A 25,320-nucleotide genomic window follows, 5' to 3' on the forward strand; every position below is an offset into this window, starting at 1 on the left:
CACAAATTCTTCGTACTTATACTCTATTGGATGAGGTGATATGGTACAAAAGTTTTGGGTGACGTGACAAACACAAGACAACACGAAACAAGGGGTATAAATTGGATAAGTGAACATATTAATGGACTCATATACTCGTCCAACCGGCGCTTGAAACAATCGAGGGACCCCACCTCCAACACGTTACGCGGTAATTGGTTCCACAAATCAACAACCCTGTTACTGAACCAGTATTTACCCAAGTCTTTCCTAAATCTATACTTATCCAATTTATACCCATTGTTTCGTGTTCTGTCTTGTGTTGATACTTTTAATACCCTATTAATATCCCGTTTGTTATGTCCATTCACCCACTTGTAAACCTCTATCATGTCACCCCTAACTCTTCGCCTTTCCAGTGAATGCAACTTAAGCTTTGTTAATCTTTCTTCATATGAAAGATTTCTAATTTGGGGAATTAACTTAGTCATCCTATGCTGGACACGTTCAAGTGAATTTATATCCGTTCTATAATATGGTGACCAAAACTGAACTGCATAATCTAAATGGGGCCTAACTAGAGCAAGATATAGCTTGAGAACCACACCAGGTGTCTTGTTACTAACGCTGCGATTAATAAATCCCAGTGTCCTATTCGCCTTATTACAAACATTCGTGCATTGATCCTTTTGTTTTAAATTCTTACTAATCATAACTCCCAGATCCCTTTCGCAATCCGACTTCGCAATCTCAACACCATCTAGCTCGTATCTTGTAACTCTATCATCATTACCTAACCTCAGAACTTTACATTTATCAGCATTAAACTGCATCTGCCAATCCTTTGACCATTTCAAAACCCTATCTAGATCAACTTGAAGTGATAGTGAGTTCTCCTCCGAATTAATTTCCCTACCGATTTTCGTATCATCGGCAAATTTGCAAATGTTGCTACTCAAACCTGAATCTAAATCATTTATATATATTATAAACAACAGAGGTCCCAGGACAGAGCCTTGAGGCACTTCACTTACAACATTTTCCCACTCTGACTTGATTCCATTTATACTAACTCTCTGTTTCCTTTGATATAGCCATGCCCTAATCCAGCTTAATATAACACCCCCAATACCATGAGACTCTATCTTTTTAATCAGTCTTTCATGTGGCACTGTATCAAAAGCTTTGCTAAAGTCAAGGTACACATCATCACAATCCTTACCACTATCAACTGCCTCAACTATGCTAGAATAAAAAGATAACAAATTTGTTAAACATAAACGGCCATTTATAAAACCATGTTGCGACTCAATTATTAATTTATGTTTTTCAAGATGAAGACGAATTTATTTGCTATTATAGATTCGAGTAACTTTCCCACAATAGTCGTTAGGCTAATTGGTCGATAGTTAGACGCAAGTGATCTATCCCCTTTCTTAAAAACTGGTATCACATTAGTAACTTTCCAAAACTCTGGCACTCTGCCTGACTCTATTGAATTATTAAATATGGTTGACAGTGGGTCACAAAGCTCCACTTTGCATTCTTTAAGCACCCTGGCAAACACTTCATCCGGCCCTGGGGATTTGTTTGGTTTGAGTTTTACTATTTGTTTATGAACATCCTCCTTGGTAACTGCTAAACTCGTCAACCTGTGCTTGTCCCCACCCACATAGACTTGTTCGGCTGAAGGCATATTGTTAAGTTCCTCTTTAGTAAATACAGATACAAAATATTTATTAAAAATACTCTTCATCTCTTCATCACTATCTGTTATTTGACCTGTCACAGTTTTTAATGGACCTATCCTTTCCCTAGTCTTAGTACGATATAACTGAAAAAACCCCTTTAGGATTTGTCTTTGCTTGCCCTGCTATGCGAACTTCATAGTTTCTTTTTGCTTTCCTTATCTCTTTTTTAATATTTCTAACCAGTTGTACGAATTCCTGTTCTAAAGTGACCTCCCCATTTTTAATCCTTTTGTACCAAGCTCTCTTTTTACCTATAAGGTTCTTCAAATTCTTTGTTATCCACTTTGGGTCATTAGTATTCGATCTATTCAATTTGTATGGTATACTACATTCCTGTGCTTTGTTTAGAATATTCTTAAATTAGTTATATATTGAATCCACATCGAAATCCCCATTTAAGTCACCTATCGCTGGGTTCATGTCTCGCTCCAAGACCGGCCCACACCCCATACCCAAGACTTTCCAATCAATTTGACCCAAAAAAGTTCTAAGGCTATTAAAATCAGCTTTTCGAAAATCTGGCACTTTAACAGAATTTTCTCCTACAGGTCTATTCCATTCTATGCTAAATCTGATTTCTTTGTGATCACCGTTCCCTAGCTCACTCCCTATTTCGATGTCATTAATTTGTGTTTCCCTGTTAGTTAACACTAAATCTAAAATATTATTTTCCCGTGTTGGTTCCTTAATGTGTTGCGTAAGAAAGCAATCGTCAATTAATTCTAGAAAATCTTCTGCTTCACTATTCCCTGTTTTGTTCAACCAGTTTATTCCACTAAAATTAAAGTCACCCATGACGTAAATACTGTTAGATCTAGATGCCCAAGATATTTCATCCCATAGATGCTTTGCTTCCATTCTGTCTAAATTTGGTGGCCTATATATAACTCCTATTATAATATTATTAGCTTTTTCGTTTAATTCTATCCAAATAGTTTCTGTGTGTGGCTCAGTTTTGATTCCCTCTTTGAGACTACATTTCAAATTGTCCCTAACATATATGGCTACTCCACCTCCTCGTCTAATACATCTATCTGTGTGAAATAGTTTAAATCCATTTATTTGATATTCAGCTAATAGTTCTCTATTTTCTACATTCATCCACGTTTCGGTAAGTGCAATAATATCTATTTTTTCTGTGCAGACAAGAGCATTTAATTCGTTAATTTTATTTCTTAGACTTCTACTGTTAGTGTAATATACCCTAAGTGAATTGTTATTTTGAGGCCCTTCTCTTTCCCTGATCATTTTGCCAATTCCTTTCTCCCTCAAACACATACTTTTATTACCTCCTTCCTCCAAATCAATTCCCATACCTCTATCTACTAACAGTTTAAACCCAAACAAACATCTCTAACCACTTCTTCCAACGAGTTCGCAACAGCAACAACCCCAGCCCTCGATAGATGCACCCCATCACGAGCATACATTTCATTTCTTCCATAGAAGTGTTCCCAGTTGTCTATGAAAGATATTGCATTTGATTTCCAATATCTTTCCAGCCGGCAATTGACACCAAGTGCCCTCAACATCCATTCATTTCCCACTCCCTTTCTTGGAAGAATGCCACATATGATCGGGATTCCTCCCTTGCTCCTAACTAATTCAATGGCTGTCCTGAATCTCTGTATTAGTTCCTCACTCCTAACTCGCCCAACATCATTACCCCCTGCACTAATACAAATAATGGGTTTGTTTCCATTTCCCGTCATATTATCATTCATGTTTCCAACAATATCACCAATTCCAGCTTCCGGATAGCAAACCCTTAATCTGTTCCCCTATCTCTGGCACAAAACGTTCTGACTAAATACCTCACTTGGGAATCTCCCACAACCAAAATTCGCTTCGATTCTCCCTTTTCCTTTCGAGCAGTTTGAGGGACCTGCGCTTCAATGCTCCTCGTTGCTTTGCCTCCTCTTTGAACAACAGGTTCACCACAGCACTTGTCCTCTAATACGTCAAATGCATTAAAAGTCCTTAGGTGTAGGCTATTAGTTGTCGGTTTTGCCAAGGTCTTCTTAAGACCCCTGTCCTTCACAACTTGCCAAGACGAGGTCTTCTTAATACTATTCCCGTCAGTCCTTTTTAATGAGGTCCCGTCAACACTGGCCTCCTCCTTCGTTTCCTCTCGAAGTCTCAGCCGTCGTACCTCCTCCCGCAGGGAATCCATCTCTGCTCTCAGAGCTCCAACCAGACTCACCAAATCCTTCACTAATCCTTCCATTATTGCAATAATAATGTTACTAGAATCGGAGCTCCAGCTAACACAACCTTTCACTGTGACTGCACCTGACTGACTCACTGAGCATCACTGGGAGTACTCAGGGTATGGGTAACGATGTGAATCAGTGCTATACCAACGGTTCTGTAGAAAAAGGTGGACGATGTACCGATGCGCATGTAATATATTTGCATAATCTTCTCTTGTAAGTACAGCAATGAAACGCGCCAAAGAGGAGCGCTCTTCATTGAGGAGCTGCCTCGTATGGGCCAATAGGCGTTCTGCAGTTACCTTTGTACTTATGTTCTTATGTTCAATGATTGGGCAAGTACAACTCAAACTGAACTTGCAGGCATATACCTTGCTACTGAATTTTTAAAAGACAAAGGCAGTGGACTTATATACTGTGACTCGCAGAGTGCACTTCTGGCATTGAACGCACATAGTAGAATGAATGTTTTAGCTGCTAAAGAAAACAGATTTGAAATTAAATTCCTATGGACACCATCACAAGTTGGTATCTCAAGGCATGACACTGTTGATATGCTTGTAATGACAGCCTGTAGGAAACCAGTGGTAAAAATTCATATGGGCGTTTCATTAGCAGTGACAAAACAATACTTAAAGAAGTATCTAATGAAAATCTCACTGACCTAATAAATTCACAAAGACCTTAAATTTGTAGAATTAAATATTAGAAGAGATATCGTGAGGAGACATTCACATATGGGACTAATACAGCAAGAACTCGGCAATGTGATGTTATAGTAGCCAGACTACGCCTGGGATAGAGATGTATCTGACAGCTTTCTCAAAACCTAAATGTTGAGTACAGAATGTGTCAACTTTGTGAAAGAGAAAACATGCACTCTCTTGAACAGTATTGTAGAATGTCCCATATTGACTGACTTTCGCCCTCCTGGGCTGAGGTATGCTGAACTCTGTAACTTCTATATGAATACTGGAACACTTTATGATATATTGGACTTGTACCCAAGATTGACCATGTAATGTATCACTCATACAATGTATGTATTTGATGTAACTGTATAAGTCGCAACATGGTTTTATAAATGGCCGTTCATATTTAACAAATTTGTTACCTTTTTATTCAAACATAGTTGAGGCAGTTGATAGTGGTAAGGATTGTGATGTTGTGTACCTTGACTTTAGCAAAGCTTTTGATACAGTGCCACATGAAAGACTGATTAAAAAGATAGAAGCTCATGGTATTGGGGGTGCTATATTAAGCTGGATTACGGCATGGCTATACCAAAGGGAACAGAGAGTTAGTATAAATGGAGTCAAGTCAGAGTGGGAAAATGTTGTAAGTGGAGTGCCTCAAGGCACTGTCCTGGGTCTTCTGTTGTTTATAATATATATAAATGATTTAGATTCAGGTTTGAGTAGCAACATTTGCAAATTTGCCGATAATACAAAAATCGGTAGAGAAATTAATACGGAAGAAGACTCACTATCACTTCAAGTTGATCTAAATAGGGTTTTGAAATGGTCAACGGATTGGCAGATGCAGTTTAATGCTGATAAATGTAAAGTTTTGAGGCTAGGTAATGATGATAGTTACAAGATACGAGCTAGATGCTGATGAGATTGCGAAATCTGATTGCGAAAGGGATCTGGGAGTTATGATTAGTAAGAATTTAAAACAAAACGATCAATGCATGAATGTTCGTAATAAGGCAAATAGGACACTGGGATTTATTAATCGAAGCATTAGTAACAAGACACCTGGTGTGGTTCTTCAGCTATATCTAGCTCTGGTTAGGCCCCATTTAGATTATGCAGTTCAGTTTTGGTCGCCGTACTATAGAATGGATATAAATTCACTTGAATGTGTCCAGCGTAGGATGACTAAGTTAATTCCCCAAATTAGAAATCTTTCATATGAAGAAAGATTAACAAAGCTTAAGTTGAATTCACTGGAAAGGCGAAGATTAGGGGTGACATGATAGAGGTTTACAAGTGGATGAATGGACATAACAAAGGGGATATTAATAGGGTATTAAAAGTATCAACACAAGACAGAACATGAAACATTGGATATAAATTGGAAAAGTTTAGATTTAGGAAAAACTTGGGTAAATACTGGTTCAGTAACAGGGTTGTTGATTTGTGGAACCAATTGCCGCATAACGTGGTGGAGGTGGGGTCCCTCGGTTGTTTCAAGTGTCGGTTGGACATGTATATGAGTGGGATTAGGTGGTTAGAAATAGGAGCTGCCTCGTATGGGCCAATAGGCCTTCTACAGTTACCTTTGTTCTTATGTTCTTATAACCTGAGCTTGTAAAAGCTACTTAGTCACCTTCAGTGGTTAAGTGCTTATTGCACACTAGTTTCTCTATCATCTATCTCACGCTGTCAGAGTGTAAGAGACAAATGTATGTGTATGTGTGTGTGTATATATGTATATGTATGTATGTGTTTATGTGTATGTATATGTATAAAGTATGTGTGGAAGCTGATCAGAATTACATTTCACTTTTTTAAATGCACATTAATAACATTATGTAAACGATTCATCGAACACTTTACGTAGGACAGACGTAAATCTGTGTATCTATGTATTTACGAATGTACGTTAGATTAGCATTTTAAAAGCACTGCAATCACCTTCAGTAGTTGATTGTTTAATAAATCCCTGAACTATATGTTTAACTAATCTCTATCCCTGTCCATTGAAGACAGAGGAAAATTTATATATGCTGGTTAGCATTGTTAATGTGTGGCCACGTCTGTGGTAAATAATAATAATAATAATAATAATAATAATAATAATAATAATAACTAATAATACCACCAATACTACTGCAGCAGGAGAGACAGCTACTCTCCGCCAGTAGTCATATCACACCAGGCAGACACCAGCCGTCCCTCCCTGTGGGAGAGATTACTCACCTCCGTCAGTAGTCATGTCACACCAGGCAGACACCAGCCGTCCCTCCCTTTGGGAGAGATTACTCACCTCCGTCAGTAGTCATGTCACACCAGGCAGACACCGGCCGTCCCTCCCTGTGGGAGAGATTACTTACCTCCGTCAGTAGTCATGTCACACCAGGCAGACACCAGCCGTCCCTCCCTGTGGGAGAGATCACAACTCATAAAACACCTCAACACTTCTCCAGGTGAAGGCCTGGACATCACCCACATAATGTGGGAGATGTCCAGCAGCTACATAAAACTCTCCAGAACCAAGCATGCTTATCATTACTATGGAGACTAAGCTCACATCACGGATAAAGTCCTCTTGGTTGAGTCCAGGCCCCGCACACCATTTTGTATGACTCATGCTGAATCACGAAAACTGAGTCACTCATACTGAGGCACTCATACTGAATCTCACTGACTCACTTATACAGTCATTTTTATTGAGTCAATTATAATAAGTTACTCACACTGATTCATTTATACTAAATCATACAGTCACTCCTGCATAGTTGCTCATACTGAGTCTCTCTCATGGAATCACTGAATCTGAGTAACTCACTTTGAATCACTTGAATTTAGTCAATCTTACTGACCAACTCCCATTGATTCATTACTACTGCATTAATACGGCTTCAGCAGGTAGGCGATTCCTTGGGTTTATATCCCGCTAAACACTCGGTGAAACCACAACGTTGCTGCAACGTTCTAACAAGTTGTAACACCTTCTGACAAGTTGCAACATCTTCTATCAAGTTGTAACACCTTCTAACAAGTTGTAACAGCTTTTAACAAGTTGTTACACCTTCTAACAAGTTGTAACACCTTTTAGCTTTTCCTTATCATACTACAGAAAGACATTAACGTAACTTAAAGTCTTTATTGTAGTAGTTGTAGTTCTTTATTGAATAAATTGTTATTGTTATAGAAGAACGGTCTTTATGTCAATAACTCAACATAATAGTGTATCACATACATATTCTGCATAGTACAAAACTTCATGTAAATTTTAATGAAGGCCTGCTTCTGGCATTTGAATCCGATTCATAGTGCCACACATCAAATTAAAATTTGGTGTGAGAACTCTTGGGTTACCCTTAAGAATGCTTTATCACTAGAGGAACCGGACGTCCAAGTGGATAGGGATTTCAACCAAGATTGAAGGCCTGGTGGATTGCTTCCACCCTTCAATGGGCTCTTGCCTAAAGTACATGCTGCTTCCGACTCTTAACGTGTTGGCTAAGCAGTCCTTTCTGTTTGAGGTCAAACCTTCAATGTAAGGTGAATAGAAAAATCTCACAAACATTAACCGGCCACTGCATAATGACTGGAACATAAACCGGCCACTACGTCATGACTGGAGCATAAACCGGTCACTACATCATGTGTAGGGAGTTCTCACCAGAATAAGTTTGAGTACTGTTAAATTACTAGTTGAAATCTACTTTAAAATTAATTAATTGAAGTGGACTGAATGATGTAAATGAAGTGTATTACATTGATTAGTCGTGCTGAGGTTTATCTTTCCACAAGTTAAGGGGTTTATACGTACGTAACCTATATCACCAATGGTGGTTAACAAGAAACAACATTATGTGTGTTAGTTCTACGGTTAAATAGGTTAATAATTTATCAAATGCTTAGCTCTAGAGTCGAAATCGCCTGATAATAGGCAGTGGTTTTCTTCGGTCACATACAATAAACATCAGTTAAGGGAGTCTTAATGACAACTTGGGAAACCGCAAACAGGCCGAATGTATGTTAATTCTTCTTCTGAATGGCACCTGCCAATTAATGTATCAGTAGTAAACACTTACCACTACACAATGTATATATATACATGGGAAATTAATTTATTGTAAGAAATGAGTTTACCTGTTCCGGGTGCCCTCCATGTATCCTATCCGGACTATAATAATTATCTATACTACTGGCCAGAATTATTGATAATTCTTACTAGTAAACTGGAAACAATACTTCCCAAGTAGCGAAATCGTTGAATGGGTGATCGTGGGAAATATCTGGTGTGTACACGTGTGAATTCTTAAGTAAGGCTAGTAGTGTTGACGTATCAACTGCGATGCGCACAATATAGTGTGTCCGCTTTATGCTTGGCTTGGGACTCCCCAACCAGCACGGCTCAATTTTCGATATTATCAACTTATTACTAAAGGAGGAAGTTTGGATTTTATGAGTCAGTTAATAACGATTAGTCATATAGATCACTTTTTTGTGGTATTTAAACTCAAGATTGAAAGTTTTAGTTATTCACAAGAGTAAATATCACTCATAAATCGTGAAACTGCTTATGTGGTAACATCCCATTCTCCCTGGTGTGTTGTTAAATTCGTTTTCTGTGAAAGGTTAGTAAATAAGTAATGTTAGTATACTCCTGACATCTCTTTTTAACTTTGTATGCCAATGGTTAGTAAATAAGTGTCGTAATTTCCGACATTATGACGAGCATAAACAAGCCAGCATATACAGCTAAGCCTCTTTCGTAAATATTATTTTTGCCTTTATTTAAAATAAATTTTAGATTAAAATAAATATGTGTATATAGACTCCTGGTTCAAACTTGATGACGAGTGGACACCTCCTCCGCTTGGGAGCCACCGGATCACGTTCTGTATTCGCGTTTTGCCTCTGATACTGCCGTTTGGCATCCCATTTCAACTGTCCGTTTGTACCTGGCGCACATATCGCCTTGGGTCACGGGATTGTTGATACATTTTTTCACGTGTTTTGGCTGGTTCTCCCGGCGGGTTGACAGTGTCCCGTGCCGGCTTGGCCGAGAGGTGCCGGGGATTGGCGGGTCTTGGTGGGCTCAGTGTGCCCTCAGTCATGGTGGCCAGCCGGCTTCTGCTCTGCTGGAGGGCACTGGATGACTTTTGCGTTTTAGTTGGGGGCCGAGTTTATGATTTTGATACCCAGTGTTCTCTGTGTGGGGCGGGGCCGGTGCTAGTCACCCTGAGGGTCTCCTGGGGCTCCCCAGTGTTCTCTGTGTGGGGTGGGGCCCGGTGCTAGTCACCCTGAGGGTCTCCTGGGGCTCCCCAGTGTTCTCTGTGTGGGGCGGGGCCGGTGCTAGTCACCCAGAGGGTCTCCTGGGGCTCCCCAGTGTTCTCTGTGTGGGGCGGGGCCGGTGCTAGTCACCCTGAGGGACTCCTGGGGCTCCCCAGTGTTCTCTGTGTGGGGCGGGGCCGGTGCTAGTCACCCTGAGGGACTCCTGGGCCTCCCCAGTGTTCTCTGTGTGGGGTGGGGCCCGGTGCTAGTCACCCTGAGGGACTCCTGGGGCTCCCCAGTGTTCTCTGTGTGGGGTGGGGCCCGGTGCTAGTCACCCTGAGGGTCTCCTGGGGCTCCCCAGTGTTCTCTGTGTGGGGCGGGGCCGGTGCTAGTCACCCTGAGGGTCTCCTGGGGCTCCCCAGTGTTCTCTGTGTGGGGCGGGGCCGGTGCTAGTCACCCTGAGGGACTCCTGGGGCTCCCCAGTGTTCTCTGTGTGGGGCGGGGCCGGTGCTAGTCACCCTGAGGGACTCCTGGGCCTCCCCAGTGTTCTCTGTGTGGGGCGGGGCCCGGTGCTAGTCACCCTGAGGGACTCCTGGGGCTCACCAGTGTTCTCTGTGTGGGGCGGGCCCGGTGCTAGTCACCCTGAGGGACTCCTGGGGCTCCCCAGTGTTCTCTGTGTGGGGCGGGCCCGGTGCTAGTCACCCTGAGGGACTCCTGGGGCTCCCCAGTGTTCTCTGTGTGGGGCGGGCTCGGTGCTAGTCACCCTGAGGGACTCCTGGGGCTCCCCATTGTTCTCTGTGTGGGGCGGGGCCCGGTGCTAGTCACCCTGAGGGACTCCTGGGCCTCTCCAGTGTTCTCTGTGTGGGGCGGGGCCGGCGCTTGTCACCCTGAGGGACTCCTGGGGCTCCCCAGTGTTCTCTGTGTGGGGCGGGCCCGGTGCTAGTCACCCTGAGGGACTCCTGGGGCTCCCCAGTGTTCTCTGTGTGGGGCGGGGCCCCGTGCTAGTCACCCTGAGGAACTCCTGGGGCTCACCAGTGTTCTCTGTGTGGGGCGGGGCCCCGTGCTAGTCATCCTGAGGGACTCCTGGGGCTCCCCAGTGTTCTCTGTGTGGGGCGGGGCCCGGTGCTAGTCACCCTGAGGGACTCCTGGGGCTCCCCAGTGTTCTCTGTGTGGGGCGGGCCCGGTGCTAGTCACCCTGAGGGACTCCTGGGGCTCACCAGTGTTCTCTGTGTGGGGCGGGGCCCGGTGCTAGTCACCCTGAGGAACTCCTGGGGCTCACCAGTGTTCTCTGTGTGGGGCGGGGCCCGGTGCTAGTCACCCTGAGGGACTCCTGGGGCTCCCCAGTGTTCTCTGTGTGGGGCGGGCCCGGTGCTAGTCACCCTGAGGGACTCCTGGGGCTTTACAATCATCTGCCTGTCTGCGTTTCTTTGCCGTGTGGCATATTAGTTTCCAGTGATTGGCGTCACTCGTTTCGCGATTTGGCTTGGTGTTTCACCTTTCTAAGCTTTGCAATTAACCCTTACCGGGTTCGCCGGGGCGCATCCGATCCCACGATCGTCGTCGAACCTAAATCAACAACAACAACAACAACAACAACAACAACATATGTGTATATAGATGATTAGGATACAAAGTTTATAAACAAGTATAGTGGTCTTTCATGAATCTGAGAGGGAAAAATTCTGATGCAATAATCCTGTAAAATTTATCTTCGTATCAAAATGTGTTTCCTAACTAATACAGTTTAGTTCCCAGAGGAAAAATGTGTTACTTCTCGGAAGTCTGTTACTTCTCATAGCTTACATTGTACGAGCTGCTGGCATAATCCATGTTGACTTGATACCATCCAGATGGACGACCTGGCACCACCTGCATGGCTAATCTGGTGCAACCCGTCTGGTTGACCTAGCATGACCTAGATGGATGACCAAGTACGACCTCGATGACTGACTCGGCACAAACTTGATGGCTGACCTGGTATGATATTGATTATTGACCTAGCACGACCTTGATGGATGACCTGGATTGATGACTTAGCATGACCCGAATGCTTTTACATGGTATGACATGAATTGTCGACCTGGCACGATCTGCACTGTCGACCTGACATGGCCTGAATTGTCGACCTGCATGGTTGATCTCACTCAACTTGGATGGTTCATCTGGCCCGACCTGGATGGTTAACCTGGCATGACCTGAATAGTTAACCTTGCACGACCTTGATAATTACCTTAGTGCTACCTGGAGAGTTAACCTGGCACAACCTGGATAATTAACCTGACATGACCTGGATAGTTAACCTGGCATGGTTTGAACGATATAATATTACCTGCGAGGTTCGATGAAGTAGACACCGTCCAGCCTCGCTCCCCGACAGTACAGTTCTGCACAGTCCTTGGCCGTTGACACCCTGCCAATATTTTACCATTGTAATATCTGGTTGAATTATTGTCAATTGTGTCAACTAATTACACAACAATTGTGTAAACTAATATTGACTAGCGAGTGAAAGAAGAGCTCAGGAGATATATGGTGTGATCTTGCAGTTAAAGAAAGTTACTCTTGCGTAGCAAACAGATTATTACAGAAGAGTATGAATAAAATATGAGTGTAAACACCATGTGAGTATAAGTCTTTTGTGTGAGTCATTCAAAATAATTATTGGGATGATTTGAGATTTCAGAGATGAGTTTTTTCTATCATGTGAGATCTGTGAGATATGAGTTAGTATTAGTCAAATGAGAGATTATCTTATGAAAGTGGATTATCATATGTAATGTGAAGTGCAGCAGGGGATAAAAAAACAGTAAGTAAACTTGATTTGAAAAAAAAGTTAGTAAGAACTCTGAAAAGTAAGACACTGTGAAATCACAAAAAAGATGCAGTGAATTTCATAAAAAAACAACAACACAAACATGGCTCTGTAAATTAATACACTGTGATCTCCCTTAAAAAAATTGTCATTTTGAAACCTAAGGTAGCCTGCAAAAAAATTAAGTCTCGGCAAAAAAACTAAATCTCTGCAAAAAATAAGTCACTCTGCAAAAAATAAGTCACTCTGCATACAAAAGTAATTCTGCAAAAACTACAGTTACTGTGCAAAAAAACTAAATCACTCTGCAAAAACTACATCTTTTTGCAAAAAACTCAGCAACTCTGAAAAAAAAATTGTCACTGCATAAATACTAAGTCAGTCTGATAAGAGCTATGATCCGAAACACATCATGTGTTGATGTGTTTGAATTGTTTAAAGTATGTCTTAAATTATATGAAATGACTGTCTTGGTAAAAGTTTAACTTAATAAAAGGATGAGACATGGAAATTTGAATTGCTGCTCCAAATTGGAGAGTAAACACTAAACATCAAGGTTAAATTCGCTGAGATAGAAGGTATAGTTGAATAAAATATTAAAATTGGTAAGACAGAAGATGCACATATTGAAGTGGGGGTAGATGTAAACTCTATTTGTTGGGAGCTATGATATTAAACAACAATTGTTTGGTATGTTGAAGTGCTTAAAGGAGACCTAAATCGTTTAATAATGCAAATTGGAAAGTAAACAAAAACAGAAAGATAAATTGTAGAGTTGTAAGGTACAGTTTGATTTATTTAGTAGAATTGATAGTACAGAAGATGCACACAATGAATAGAATAGGAGCAAAGTGATTTAAAGGGTGCTATGATCCGAAACAGAACATGTGATGGTGTCTTGAACTGTATAAAGTTGGTTTAAATCTTTATAATGTTATTGTCCCCCTTGCCTCTCCTACAAGGGGTATTTTCAACTTTCTCTGAAAATGGTTGTGAATTGGAATGGCTGTTACATAATGACTGTATACACATTACATCTATAGGAATAGAAATTAGAGACTACATAGTGATATTCGACACTTGATCATAAGAATGGAAGATATGATACAATATAGACTGCTTGAGCAAGATCGATATGGCCAAACACTAATGTGAGTCGGACTAAAAAAAATTACTGGAAACAGCTCTCACACTAATACACGTGTTCATGCACGCTGATGCATGCTTACATTCGTCCACAGGCACAAGTCACACTCACCCTGTAATACTCAGGGAATTTGGGAAAGTCCTGTCGAGGGATGAGTATACACATTATGTTAAAATATTATGTTTATGTATCATAAACTTTGATACATTAAGAGTTTAATTGTGAAACAGAATGATTGATATTGGCTAGATACAGCATGAACGATGAGTTAATTTGTTTTTGAAACTGCAAAGTTATGATATAGTTGGATGTTGAATAAAGATACAATATATAGCTATCCCTCTACCACCTTCTTGGTTGGTTATTATATAAGAAGATATAATATGAAAGATGAAATAAGATGATAAAGAGAAAGACGAGATATGATAATGATACAGTTATCATTTAATTCCTTAAATGGGATCGTGGGTGTGTGACGTTTTTATGTGTTACCCTGATCATTGAGTAAGGGAATGAAGACATCGCAGATAACTCCATCTTATCACGGATGAAATATTGAATAAAGTGAATTTTAAGGGGGGAAGGAATCATCTTGAGAGTTGTATGGTTCATTAGGTAAGAATGCTTCGTGAATACCTGATCTGCATTGGTAGGTAAGCACTAATAGGTAAGTAGTCTCGCTCATCCACGTTCACCCGCATTCTGGGTCATCCAGTCTTACACCACCCTCCTTGACAGCCACACACCTGCTCTCTCACTGTATTGTTCCTACCGATGACCCTCTGTACCCTTGTCTCACATCCTCTCAGGGGGGTCTCGTCACTCTCCCGAAAATGGGGACAATTTAATTATTGCAAATTTGAGAGTAAACACAAAACATGAAGCTTACATACCTTAGTTGGACGGTCCAGATCGATTGAATTAGTAATATTGATAAGACATAAGTTACGCTAGAAGACCCACAAGATGATTCAACTTTAGATGTAAAAGGTCTGTGATGGACTATATGATACGAAACAGAATAACTGTATGTATATTGTACTGCTTAAAGCTGACTTAAATTGATTAATACAACATAAAACAGTAATGTTATGATATGGAAAAGATTTACTGTGGAATAAGTTAATATTAATAATGATGAGTTTGAAAGATTTTGATAAAAGTAGAAAGATTAACTAAGTTACGACAGATAGAGATAAGATCATAAAAAGAAAAGATAATAATAGCGGGGAAGTGTAGTTTACTTTACTGGGACCAATTTATATAGGTCTACCTGAATATAGTGAAGAGGATGGGAGTCTAGTGTTAGATCTGAGATCTATAACTTATCATGCTAGTCATGCGAAATGAAAGATCTAGAGAAACATGTTTGGAAAGCACAGATATGTAAGTGCATCAGCCCGTCCTCCAAAAATGGGGAGGGAAATGTACACAGCCCCGTAAGTGCAATTATGTACTATGTATGGCAGTCAAGAATTGTACTAATTTACACTTAGTATTAAATCGTAGTCAAATATATTGTGAATATTTGAGTTTACCTAAAAAGCTGAAAAGAAAACCACGACCTAACCTAACCGTCTTAGTTTGTGAAGATAAGCATTTTATTGGATCTTTATTATACCTACTACTTAACCTATAGCTATATTGATATTACAGTTTTATAAAACAAATAAAACAAAACTAAAATATTTCAATAAATTGTAAAGTAACTCAGGACATTTTCAAATTTTGTATAAAATCTCTATTGTTTAATAAAAGTGAAAAAGAAAATCCTAATATTTAAAACTTGTTTATAGCAACTGAACTTTAAAATTTTATCTTAAAATTTTAAGTGTCCTAACAGAAAACTAGGAGAATTAAATCGGGGGAGGGGGATGGGTAAATGTAACAGCCCCATAAGTGCAATTATGTACTATGTATAACAGTCAGAAAATGTACATATTACGCTTAGTATTAAAACGTACTGTCAATTCGGAGGATGGGTTGCAGTGCATAGATAAATGACAGACCCATACACTGGTTCATCCATGGTCAACCTTGAACGCTTTCCCAGTCACAGTCTTTTCTCACACACTAATGAAAAATTTACACATACCATGGAGAATAAACACTGAATCTTTGATGCTTAAATAGCAATATTGAAATATACTGATCAATAAACTTGATAACATTTATGAGTCGTAAACACAAAGATGCGTAGATATATAGTATTTACTTGATGCGTAAATGCATGAAGTAGAAACGAGGAAAAGATTACTTTATTTGTTTGAAACTGAATAATAGCAGGGATCATGAAAGATCGAATTGGTAATATTTATAACTCATAAAACACACAAAAAAGTTTAACTAATACATGCATACCGTTGTGTTAGAGATTTGTTAATACATAAATCATAATGAGGTGATACGGAAAGATTTGTCTGGGAAAGCTTATAAGAAATATTAATGTGTATGAATGATTTTGATACCGAGTAAACGAAAAAGATAACTTACTTATTTTGCAGTAAGATAGATTGGTAAAATATTGATAATAATAAGACTATTGTATACCTTACTATTTTTTCATCTATAATACACTACCGAAGTTAACGTATGGGGAGAGAGAGTAACACTATGATTTGAAAACGTTCAATGTAACATTCTAAACGTCAAGAAAGAAGCATCTATTGAGAACGATGGGAATTTGACTGGAAAATGTAAAGTAAAATGTAAATGTATAGTTATGCTGGGGGGGGGGGGGAGGAGAGGGTTGAAGGTCAGAGAGCCTCATCTGCTCACCTACTTCCCCTCTCAACACACACAAACTCCCTTACACTTACTTGATCATACTCATCACTTTCATTTCACTTTCACTATACTCTGAAAATACGTTAGTTGGAATCAATAAGGTAGGCTAATAATTTAAAATAAAGCCATATTCCTCTACTACGTCTAAAATATGATGATTTAAATTATAATTGCTATGACACAACACTTTACTACGCGCAAAATATAAGTAACACATTAAATCTAAGTAGCCCAATACAAGTAGCCCTATGTGACTAAGTGGATTTCATCCACACCAGAGACTGGGCTGCTGCGGTCATTGATCCCTGTTTGTGAAACCCATGGTCCTGTGACTAGAGGGTAAAACCGCATCTGATATTAACCATAACACTTAACTACGAATCCATACACTGGAATATATAGGCATTTACTACAAACACAATACAATGGTTTAAACTAGTAAGACACAGGTCCAAGACTAAAGTCTCTAAAAATAAATTAATTAACCCTAATGCCAAGACGTGGGCAACTGAACACCCGCACCCCGGGATGCGCGCACGTGCGCTCATTCACGTTTAGCGAGCGATCTATCATGCTCATCTGTCAATCATCTAGCTCTGCCGATGGAGGGGATGGCTCTAGTCTCGTTTTCTCCTACTCAAAGACACTCCTCAGAAATGTTCTTTAGATCAATCTTACAGAGCTTGCTAAGGACATCTCTGGTTTCATCACTCCTTTTGGCCTCTTTAGATACGAGCGAATGTCTTTTGGACTCTGCAATGCCCCAGTTACCTTCCATCCTGCTGTGAACATCATCATCCAAGTCCTTGACGATACCTACGCCTACCTGGATGACATTGCTGTTGCGACCATCATCTGGGAAGAACATCCACAACAGCAACAACGTCTGTTCTACAATCTTTTCCAGGCTGGTCTCGCCATTAATTTGGACAAGTCCACGTTTGCCAAAGGTAAAGTACTTCCACTGCCTATGATATGACACGATCTTGGTCATATCATAGGCAGTGGAAGCATAGCACCTCTAGACGTTCACCTTCAAGCCATCCAACAATATCCACAGCCTACTTCACATAAACAACTTATGCATTTCTTAGGCATTGCTTCATATTATCGTCGATTTTGCAGAAACTTTAGCACCGCTGCCTCACCTCTAATCAACCTTACCAGGCCCCTAACAAGAAGTACATTTTGATTATCTCCCAATCCATTGCTTTTGAACAACGGAAAACCTTGCTATGTACTAATCCCATCCTCGCCTCGCAAGATGTTAAACGACCCTTCATCCTTAATGTTGATGCCAGCAGTACCGGCATTGGGGGTGTCTTGATGCAACAATGAGAGGGAGAATTCTTGACAGTCAGCTACTACAGCTACAAGCTGATACTTCGCCAATATAATTATAGCACAATCGAGAAGGAGCTACTCGCCATCGTGCTGTGCTTGCAACGTTATGAACCCTATCTACAAAGGCACCATCCCATCATCTATTCTAATCATAATCCACATGGCTTTTCACTTTCCTTCTTATGAAAAACCATGCAACCTCTGAAGAGACAACTAACACAACACCTATACCCCCTATTAGACTATTTTACAGGAACTTCTTTTCCACAGCTCATAAAACGGAGGAAAGGGTCCTGAAAGATATTGTTAATAGAAACGTTATCCCTACAGACAAAAATCAGAGGATACAACTGACGATTTACTATAAAACCAGAAAAACGGCCAGCCTACTCATGAGAAACTCTCCAGACACAAAACAGAACGCTTTAAAAGAGACTAACGTCGTCTATGCCTTCAAATGCCCTCTTGGGGACTGTAAGCTCCAAAAAACCCAGTATATAGGCAAGACAACAACATCTCTTTCTAGGCGTTTAACGATGCATAAGCAACAGGGCTCCATTAAGGAACATATAATCTCTTCCCACAACCAAACCATCGCCAGAGAAATCCTAGTAAACAACACAGAAATCATCGATAGATACAGCGATAGCAGGCGGCTTGACGTTTGCGAGGCACTACACATCAAGAAGTCAACACCAGCAATCAACAGCCAATTATTGCACAACTATATTCTACCCACCTCAAGACTCCGCTCCAATATAGAAGCATCAAGAAATATGGACCAATAGGCTTTCTACAAACACTTCTATTCAATATCCATTGTTTCGTGTTCTGTCTTGTGTTGATGAAATTAATACCCTATTAATACTCTTGTTCTGTCTTGTGTTGATGAAATTAATACCCTATTAATACCACATTTTGTTCTGTCTTGTGTTAATGCCACATCACCCCTTCCACCTCACTCAAATGTAGATATAAAATCGGAGATGCGTAAGTTCTATTCAGTTGTGTATTTGTGAACTAAAGTCTTTGAAAATGTAATAAGTTTTACGAAACGCGCTCGTGTCGCGTCAGACTAGAAATAAAAATGAATTTTGGAGAATTGATTTTTGATTTACCTCCAACAGTGAAGCGAAATGTACGAAAGATTGAGAAAATTCGTGTTAGAATTATTAATCTTACTTTTTCGGTCATATTTAATAATATATGTCTACAGGAAATACTGCTACCAAAATATACTAATATATGTATATATATATATATATATATATATATATATATATATATATATATATATATAAATATATATATATATATATATATATATATATATATATATATATATATATATATATATATATATATATATATATATATATATATATATATACATATATTAGTATATTTTGGTAGCAGTCTTTCCTGTAGACATATATTATTAAATATGACCGAAAAAGTAAGATTAATAATTCTAACACGAATTTTCTCAATATATATATATATATATATATATATATATATATATATATATATATATATATATATATATATATATATATATATATATATATAACTTCATTTAAAATTTATATGTACTAGCTGTACCCGCACCCGCCACAGGAGCCGAGCGGACAGCACACTGGACTTGTGATCCTGTGGTACTGGGTTCGATCCCAGGCGCTGGCGAGAAACAATGGGCAGAGTTTCTTTCACCCTATGCCCCTGTTACCTAGCAGTAAAATAGGTACCTGGATGTTAGTCAGCTGTTACGGGCTGCTTCCTGGGGGTGGAGGTCTGGTCGAGGACCGGGACGCGGGGACACTAAAAAAGTCCCGAAATCATCTTAAGATAACCTCAAGATAAGATAGCCACGCGATGCTGTGACTCAATCTGGTTAAATGGAAAAGAAAGAAAAGAGATGCCGCGCGTTTCTAATATGTTTAATTTCACAATGCTTGCGGGTATGCAATATTTTTTGTTGTTCTATTGCCTGTGGAGATATACAGATTGTCTGGTTTGCCGACTCTAGAACAAGCAACACATAATTGTCCATGTGAGAAGCATTCCGTGTCTAGATCTAAACAGCACAATTCTTGAGATTGGCCCTATGCTTTGTTGATGGTGATTGCAGACGCCAATCGAATTGGGAATTGCAATATCTTAAATTGAAATGGCATATGCGTTTGAATCATAGAAATGCGAGGAATGAGGACATCTTCACCTCTGAAAGGTCCTGTCAAGATTGTTGTTTCTACACCTATGCTGAATAATGTTTTTACAGCAAGCCGCATGCCATTGCAAAGCTTTGGTTGGTTGATATTTCTCAACGTGATAATTAGCACGCCGATTTTCAATTGCAGTACACTGTGAAACAAACGTGGTGGTATCCCTGGAAGATCGAGTGAATTAAAAAATTATGTTTGGATAATTAACCGCTTCATCTGCTTCCACAACAGTGTCGACGGACTTGTATGTGACTCTTTGTATGTTAGACTGAATATCATTGCTAAGTTCATAGACGTGTTTAATCTTAGCCGCAAGAATAGCTCGTTCACTCAGCCGATCGTGATTCTTATGATTGGGATGAATATTGGGAAATGCTTTTCCAACCAGTTCTGAATATTGAGAAATACTTTTTCAACAAATTCTTCTTTTGACGTCACTAAATTGCAGAAGTTATGAGGCAATGACATTCATCCAGAGTTCAGATCAACCAGTACGTTTCCATTCCTAATTTCCAGCAATTGATTTGAGAATATCTCAGCTGATGGATCGTTTTGAAGCTGGACACGCATATTTGTAGTTCATTTTAACGTCTTTATGTGGCGCCACAAAGTAAAGCATTTCAGGCAAGCTTTTATTTCGTCCGCTGGTGTCGGTCGAGGAATTACAGGTAATGTTTGCCTGAAATCTCCTGCAAGCAATATTAATGCGTTCCTAAATGGTCTGATGTTTCCACGAAAATCTTGCAATGATCGATCAGGAGCCTTGAACGTTTTTTTGTGGGCTACTGTGCATTTATCCCCAACAATAAGTGAGCATTTTTGCAATACTTTTCCAATGCCGGATGCTTTGGAAATGTTGCACGTGGGAGTTTCAATGAATTGCATGTAAAATGGTAATTTCACAGCCGATTGAGCAGTTCTTCCACCTGCTAGCAATGTCGCAGCTATTCTGGACGATGCAAGAGCTAATGCTATGCCATTTTGTGATCGAACTGCTGCCAGAATCAATCTAATTAAGAAGATTTTACCAGTTCCTCCTGGCGCATCTAAGAAGAAGATATCTCCAAGCCTGTTATTGACAGTTTAAATTATTTGATCGTAAATGCCTTTTTGCTCAAGCGGTAGCTTTGAAATATTTCATTGCACATACGACAACAGATCACTCGTGTTGTAATTTTGTTCACGACGCAATTCTACATGGAACGAAGCAGCTGCAGATCGATTCGGTGATGGCATTCCAAATTGATTAAGAACTTTGTTTCACGATTAATAAGCACAAATTTTCAATCATTATCAAAGCTTCGTTTTAAATTTCTGTTGTGAAATCCATGTTCATATATGAATTTTCCTGCGTATTCGACGGATAATATCTTCAGCCATGTGCGATTTATATTTCTCCCATAACTCTGTTGGAGATGAAGGAGAGCAGGCGGTCAATATGATTGCAAACAATGCATGAATTTGATTTGTATGTGACGTGTTGCACGCGTCATAAATGCAGACATCCCAGTGTCGGTCGTTCTCCAATTAGTTCCGAGCTTGACATGCACTACGGGACGTGGCATGTGTTACGATGTTGACAAATCCAAACGGCTGGAAAGACGTTGGACCGGGCACATTTACCAACAGTATGCGAAGAAAGAAGCATTCATCTCGATTGGAATGCACAGTGTATATCTGCCTATTGTAATTTACTTGAATATGCCAGGTTGTCCGTCGACATGCTTTCCTCGTTTGTGTCGTTTAAATGATTTTCTACGCGCATTATATGGGTAATACGTAGGCACTTCTGAATATAGCAGTGTTTTCGTAAAAGTGTCATTTTGACATAACGTGAAGAAAGCAGTTAGCGTTGTAGCCGGTGGATTCATGCCCATTTGTTGCACATTGCAGCTGTGAAATAAACGTGTTGTCCATTTTCTTGTTTTCAAAGCAAAAAAAAACAAAAACAAAAAAATACTAACGAAATATTCCAAAACAAACGCAGATCAATCTGTGAAAATTCAATTTATCAATGCAATCAGAAACATTGAAATGAAATCATAACCTATTTAGAATAGCGTGTGTTGCTCTTACGTGCAACAGATTGCACTGTTTCTTAAAAAAAAGAATGTTTTTACCTATCACAGGTGGGGCATCTATACCTATACTTACGAAATGAATGGTATGGTAAACAAAACAGCTCAATTCAGTGCAATGTCACACAAAATAATGAAATGAAAATGAATAGAATTCGATGAAAATTCAATTTATCAATGCAATCGGAAACATTGAAATGGAATCGTAACATATTTAGTACAGCATGTGTTGCTATTACATGCAACAGATGGTGTTGTTTTCAAAAAAGTATGTTTTTATCGGTAACAGGTGTGGCATCTATATAGTAGGTATATAGAACCACGCTCCTATTCGAATGGAACGTTGTGTCCAAGTTTCAAAGCAATTGGTGACCCCAACCACCCCCCTCTTCAAGGGTAACATAAGGCCCGACCCCAACCACCCCCTCTTCAAGGGTAACATAAGGCCCGACCCCAACCACCCCCCTATTCAAGGGTAACATAAGGCCCGACCCCAACCACCCCCTCTTCAAGGGTAACATAAAGCCCGACCCCAACCACCCCCTCTTCAGGGGTAATATAAGGCCCGACCCCAACCACCCCCTCTTCAAGGGCAACATAAGGCCCGACCCCAACCATACTCTGAGACGCAATATAATCACCATGCAATGTTGTGCGTGGCTACACACAAGTGGTTGTCTGTCAACATTGCACTCACACACAGAGATTCTCTTTTATAGATAGTTTAAGGGAATACGTGAGTCTTTTCCTCCTTCCCCACTGACTCTCTCTCACGCTGAGTCACTCTCACCCGCTCACTCTCTCTTTTTCTATCTCACTCTCTTCCTCTCTTTCTCTTCCTCTCTCTCTCTCTTTTCCTCGCCCTCTCTTCCTCTCCCTCTCTCTGTCTATCTGCCCACTTCTCTCTCTGTGCCAATTTGTCTATATTTTTCTTTTGCTGTCGAGTTTTAGAATAAGTCGGTGGATGAACTTCTTGTTATATATATATATAGTATATATATATATCTTATATATATATATATATATATATATATATATATATATATATATATATATATATATATATATATATATATATATATATATATATACATATATTATTAAATATGACCGAAAAAGTAAGATTAATAATTCTAACACGAATTTTCTCAATATTTCTTATGTTTTTTTTCACTGTCGATGGTAATTGAAAGATCAATTCTCCAAAATTCATTTTTATTTCAAGTCTGACGCGACACTTGAACGCGTTTCGTAATCACTTATTACATTTTCAAAGACTTTAGTTTACACACACACAACTATAACCTGCAAACACTAAACAGAGTCCTACTATGCTATAATTTAGAGAGAGAGAGAGAAGATTAAGCCACCCAAAAGGTGGCTTGGGCATGAATAGCCCATAAGTGGTGGCCCTTTTGAGCCATTTCCAGTATCAATAGATGATACTGGAGATCTGTGGAGGTGCGACTGCACCCTGCGTGACGGGAGATGTCACCCGTGCTATAATTTAAATGGCTTTCATTTTATATACCTGCATTTGGGTGAGGTGATATGTTACAACAGTTTTGGATGAGGTGAAAACACAAGACAGAACACGAAACAATGGGTATAATATTGGGTAAGTTTAAAGGGAAGAATGGAAGTAACTGGAAAGGGCCTATTGGTCCATATTTCTTGATGCTTCTATATTGGTGTGGAGTCTTGAAGTGGGTAGAATATAGTTGTGCATTAATTGGCTGTTGATTGCTGGTGTTGACTTCTTGATATGTAGTGTCTCGCAGATATTATGCCGCCTGCTGTCGTTCTTACAGCGATAGCAGGCAGCTTACTTTTTCGGTCATATTTAATAATATATATATATATATATATATATATATATATATATATATATATATATATATATATATATATATATGTCGTACCTAGTAGCCAGAACGCACTTCTCAGCCTACTATGCAAGGCCCGATTTGCCTAATGAGCCAAGTTTTCCTGAATTAATATATTTTCTCTAATTTTTTTCTTATGAAATGATAAAGCTACCCACTTCATTATGTATGAGGTCATTTTTTTTTTATTGGAGTTAAAATTAACGTAGATATATGACAGAACCTAACCAACCCTACCTAACCTAACCTAGCCTATCTTTATAGGTTAGGTTAGGTTAGGTAGCCGAAAAAGTTAGGTTAGGTTAGGTTAGGTAGGTTAGGTCGTCGAAAAACAATTAGTTCATGAAAACTTGGCGTATTAGGCAAATCGGGCCTTGCATAGTAGGCTGAGAAGTGCGTTCTGGCTATTAGGTACGACATATATATATATATATATATATGTCGTACCTAGTAGCCAGAAGGCACTTCTCAGCCTACTATGCAAGGCCCGATTTGCCTAATAAGCCAAGTTTTCCTGAATTAATATATTTTCTCTAATTTTTTTCTTATGAAATGATAAAGCTACCCATTTCATTATGTATGAGGTCAATTTTTTTTTATTGGAGTTAAAATTAACGTAGATATATGACCGAACCTAACCAACCCTACTTAACCTAACCTAACCTATCTTTATAGGTTAGGTTAGGTTAGGTAGCCGAAAACGTTAGGTTAGGTTAGGTTAGGTAGGTTAGGTTGTCGAAAAAACATTAATTCATGAAAACTAGGCTTATTAGGCAAATTGGGCCTTGCATAGTAGGCTGAGAAGTGAGTTCTGGCTACTAGGTACGACATATATATATATATATATATATATATATATATATATATATATATATTATATATATATATATATATATATATATATATATATATATATATATATATATATATATATATATATATATGTGTGTGTGTGTGTGTGTATATATTTATATATATATATGTCGTACCTAGTAGCCAGAACACACTTCTCAGCCTACTATGCAAGGCCCAATTTGCCTAATAAGCCAAGTTTTCATGAATTAATTATTTTTCGACTACCAAACCTACCAAACCTAACCTAACCTAACTTTCTCGGCTACCTAACCTAACCTAACCGATA

General features: G+C 39.3%; 2 protein-coding genes across 2 annotated transcripts in view; both read right to left on the minus strand.

Annotated features, from left to right (window-relative positions):
• Positions 1-25,320, minus strand: part of LOC138351715 (ryncolin-4-like) — a 413,646-nt gene that overhangs the window by 76,111 nt on the left and 312,215 nt on the right. The gene's annotated exons all lie outside the window — the stretch shown is intronic.
• LOC138351553 (putative golgin subfamily A member 6-like protein 19) overlaps positions 1-25,320 on the minus strand; it is a 30,648-nt gene that overhangs the window by 580 nt on the left and 4,748 nt on the right. The window contains exons 3-4 of the mRNA XM_069303346.1: positions 12,230-12,310; positions 7,005-7,051 (exon numbers count right to left, since the gene is read on the minus strand). Of these exons, the coding sequence (XP_069159447.1) occupies positions 7,005-7,051; positions 12,230-12,310 (128 nt within the window). The remainder of the gene's footprint in view (positions 1-7,004; positions 7,052-12,229; positions 12,311-25,320) is intronic.

Source organism: Procambarus clarkii, chromosome 50, assembly GCF_040958095.1.
Source record: "Procambarus clarkii isolate CNS0578487 chromosome 50, FALCON_Pclarkii_2.0, whole genome shotgun sequence".
NCBI classification, from domain to species: domain Eukaryota; kingdom Metazoa; phylum Arthropoda; class Malacostraca; order Decapoda; family Cambaridae; genus Procambarus; species Procambarus clarkii.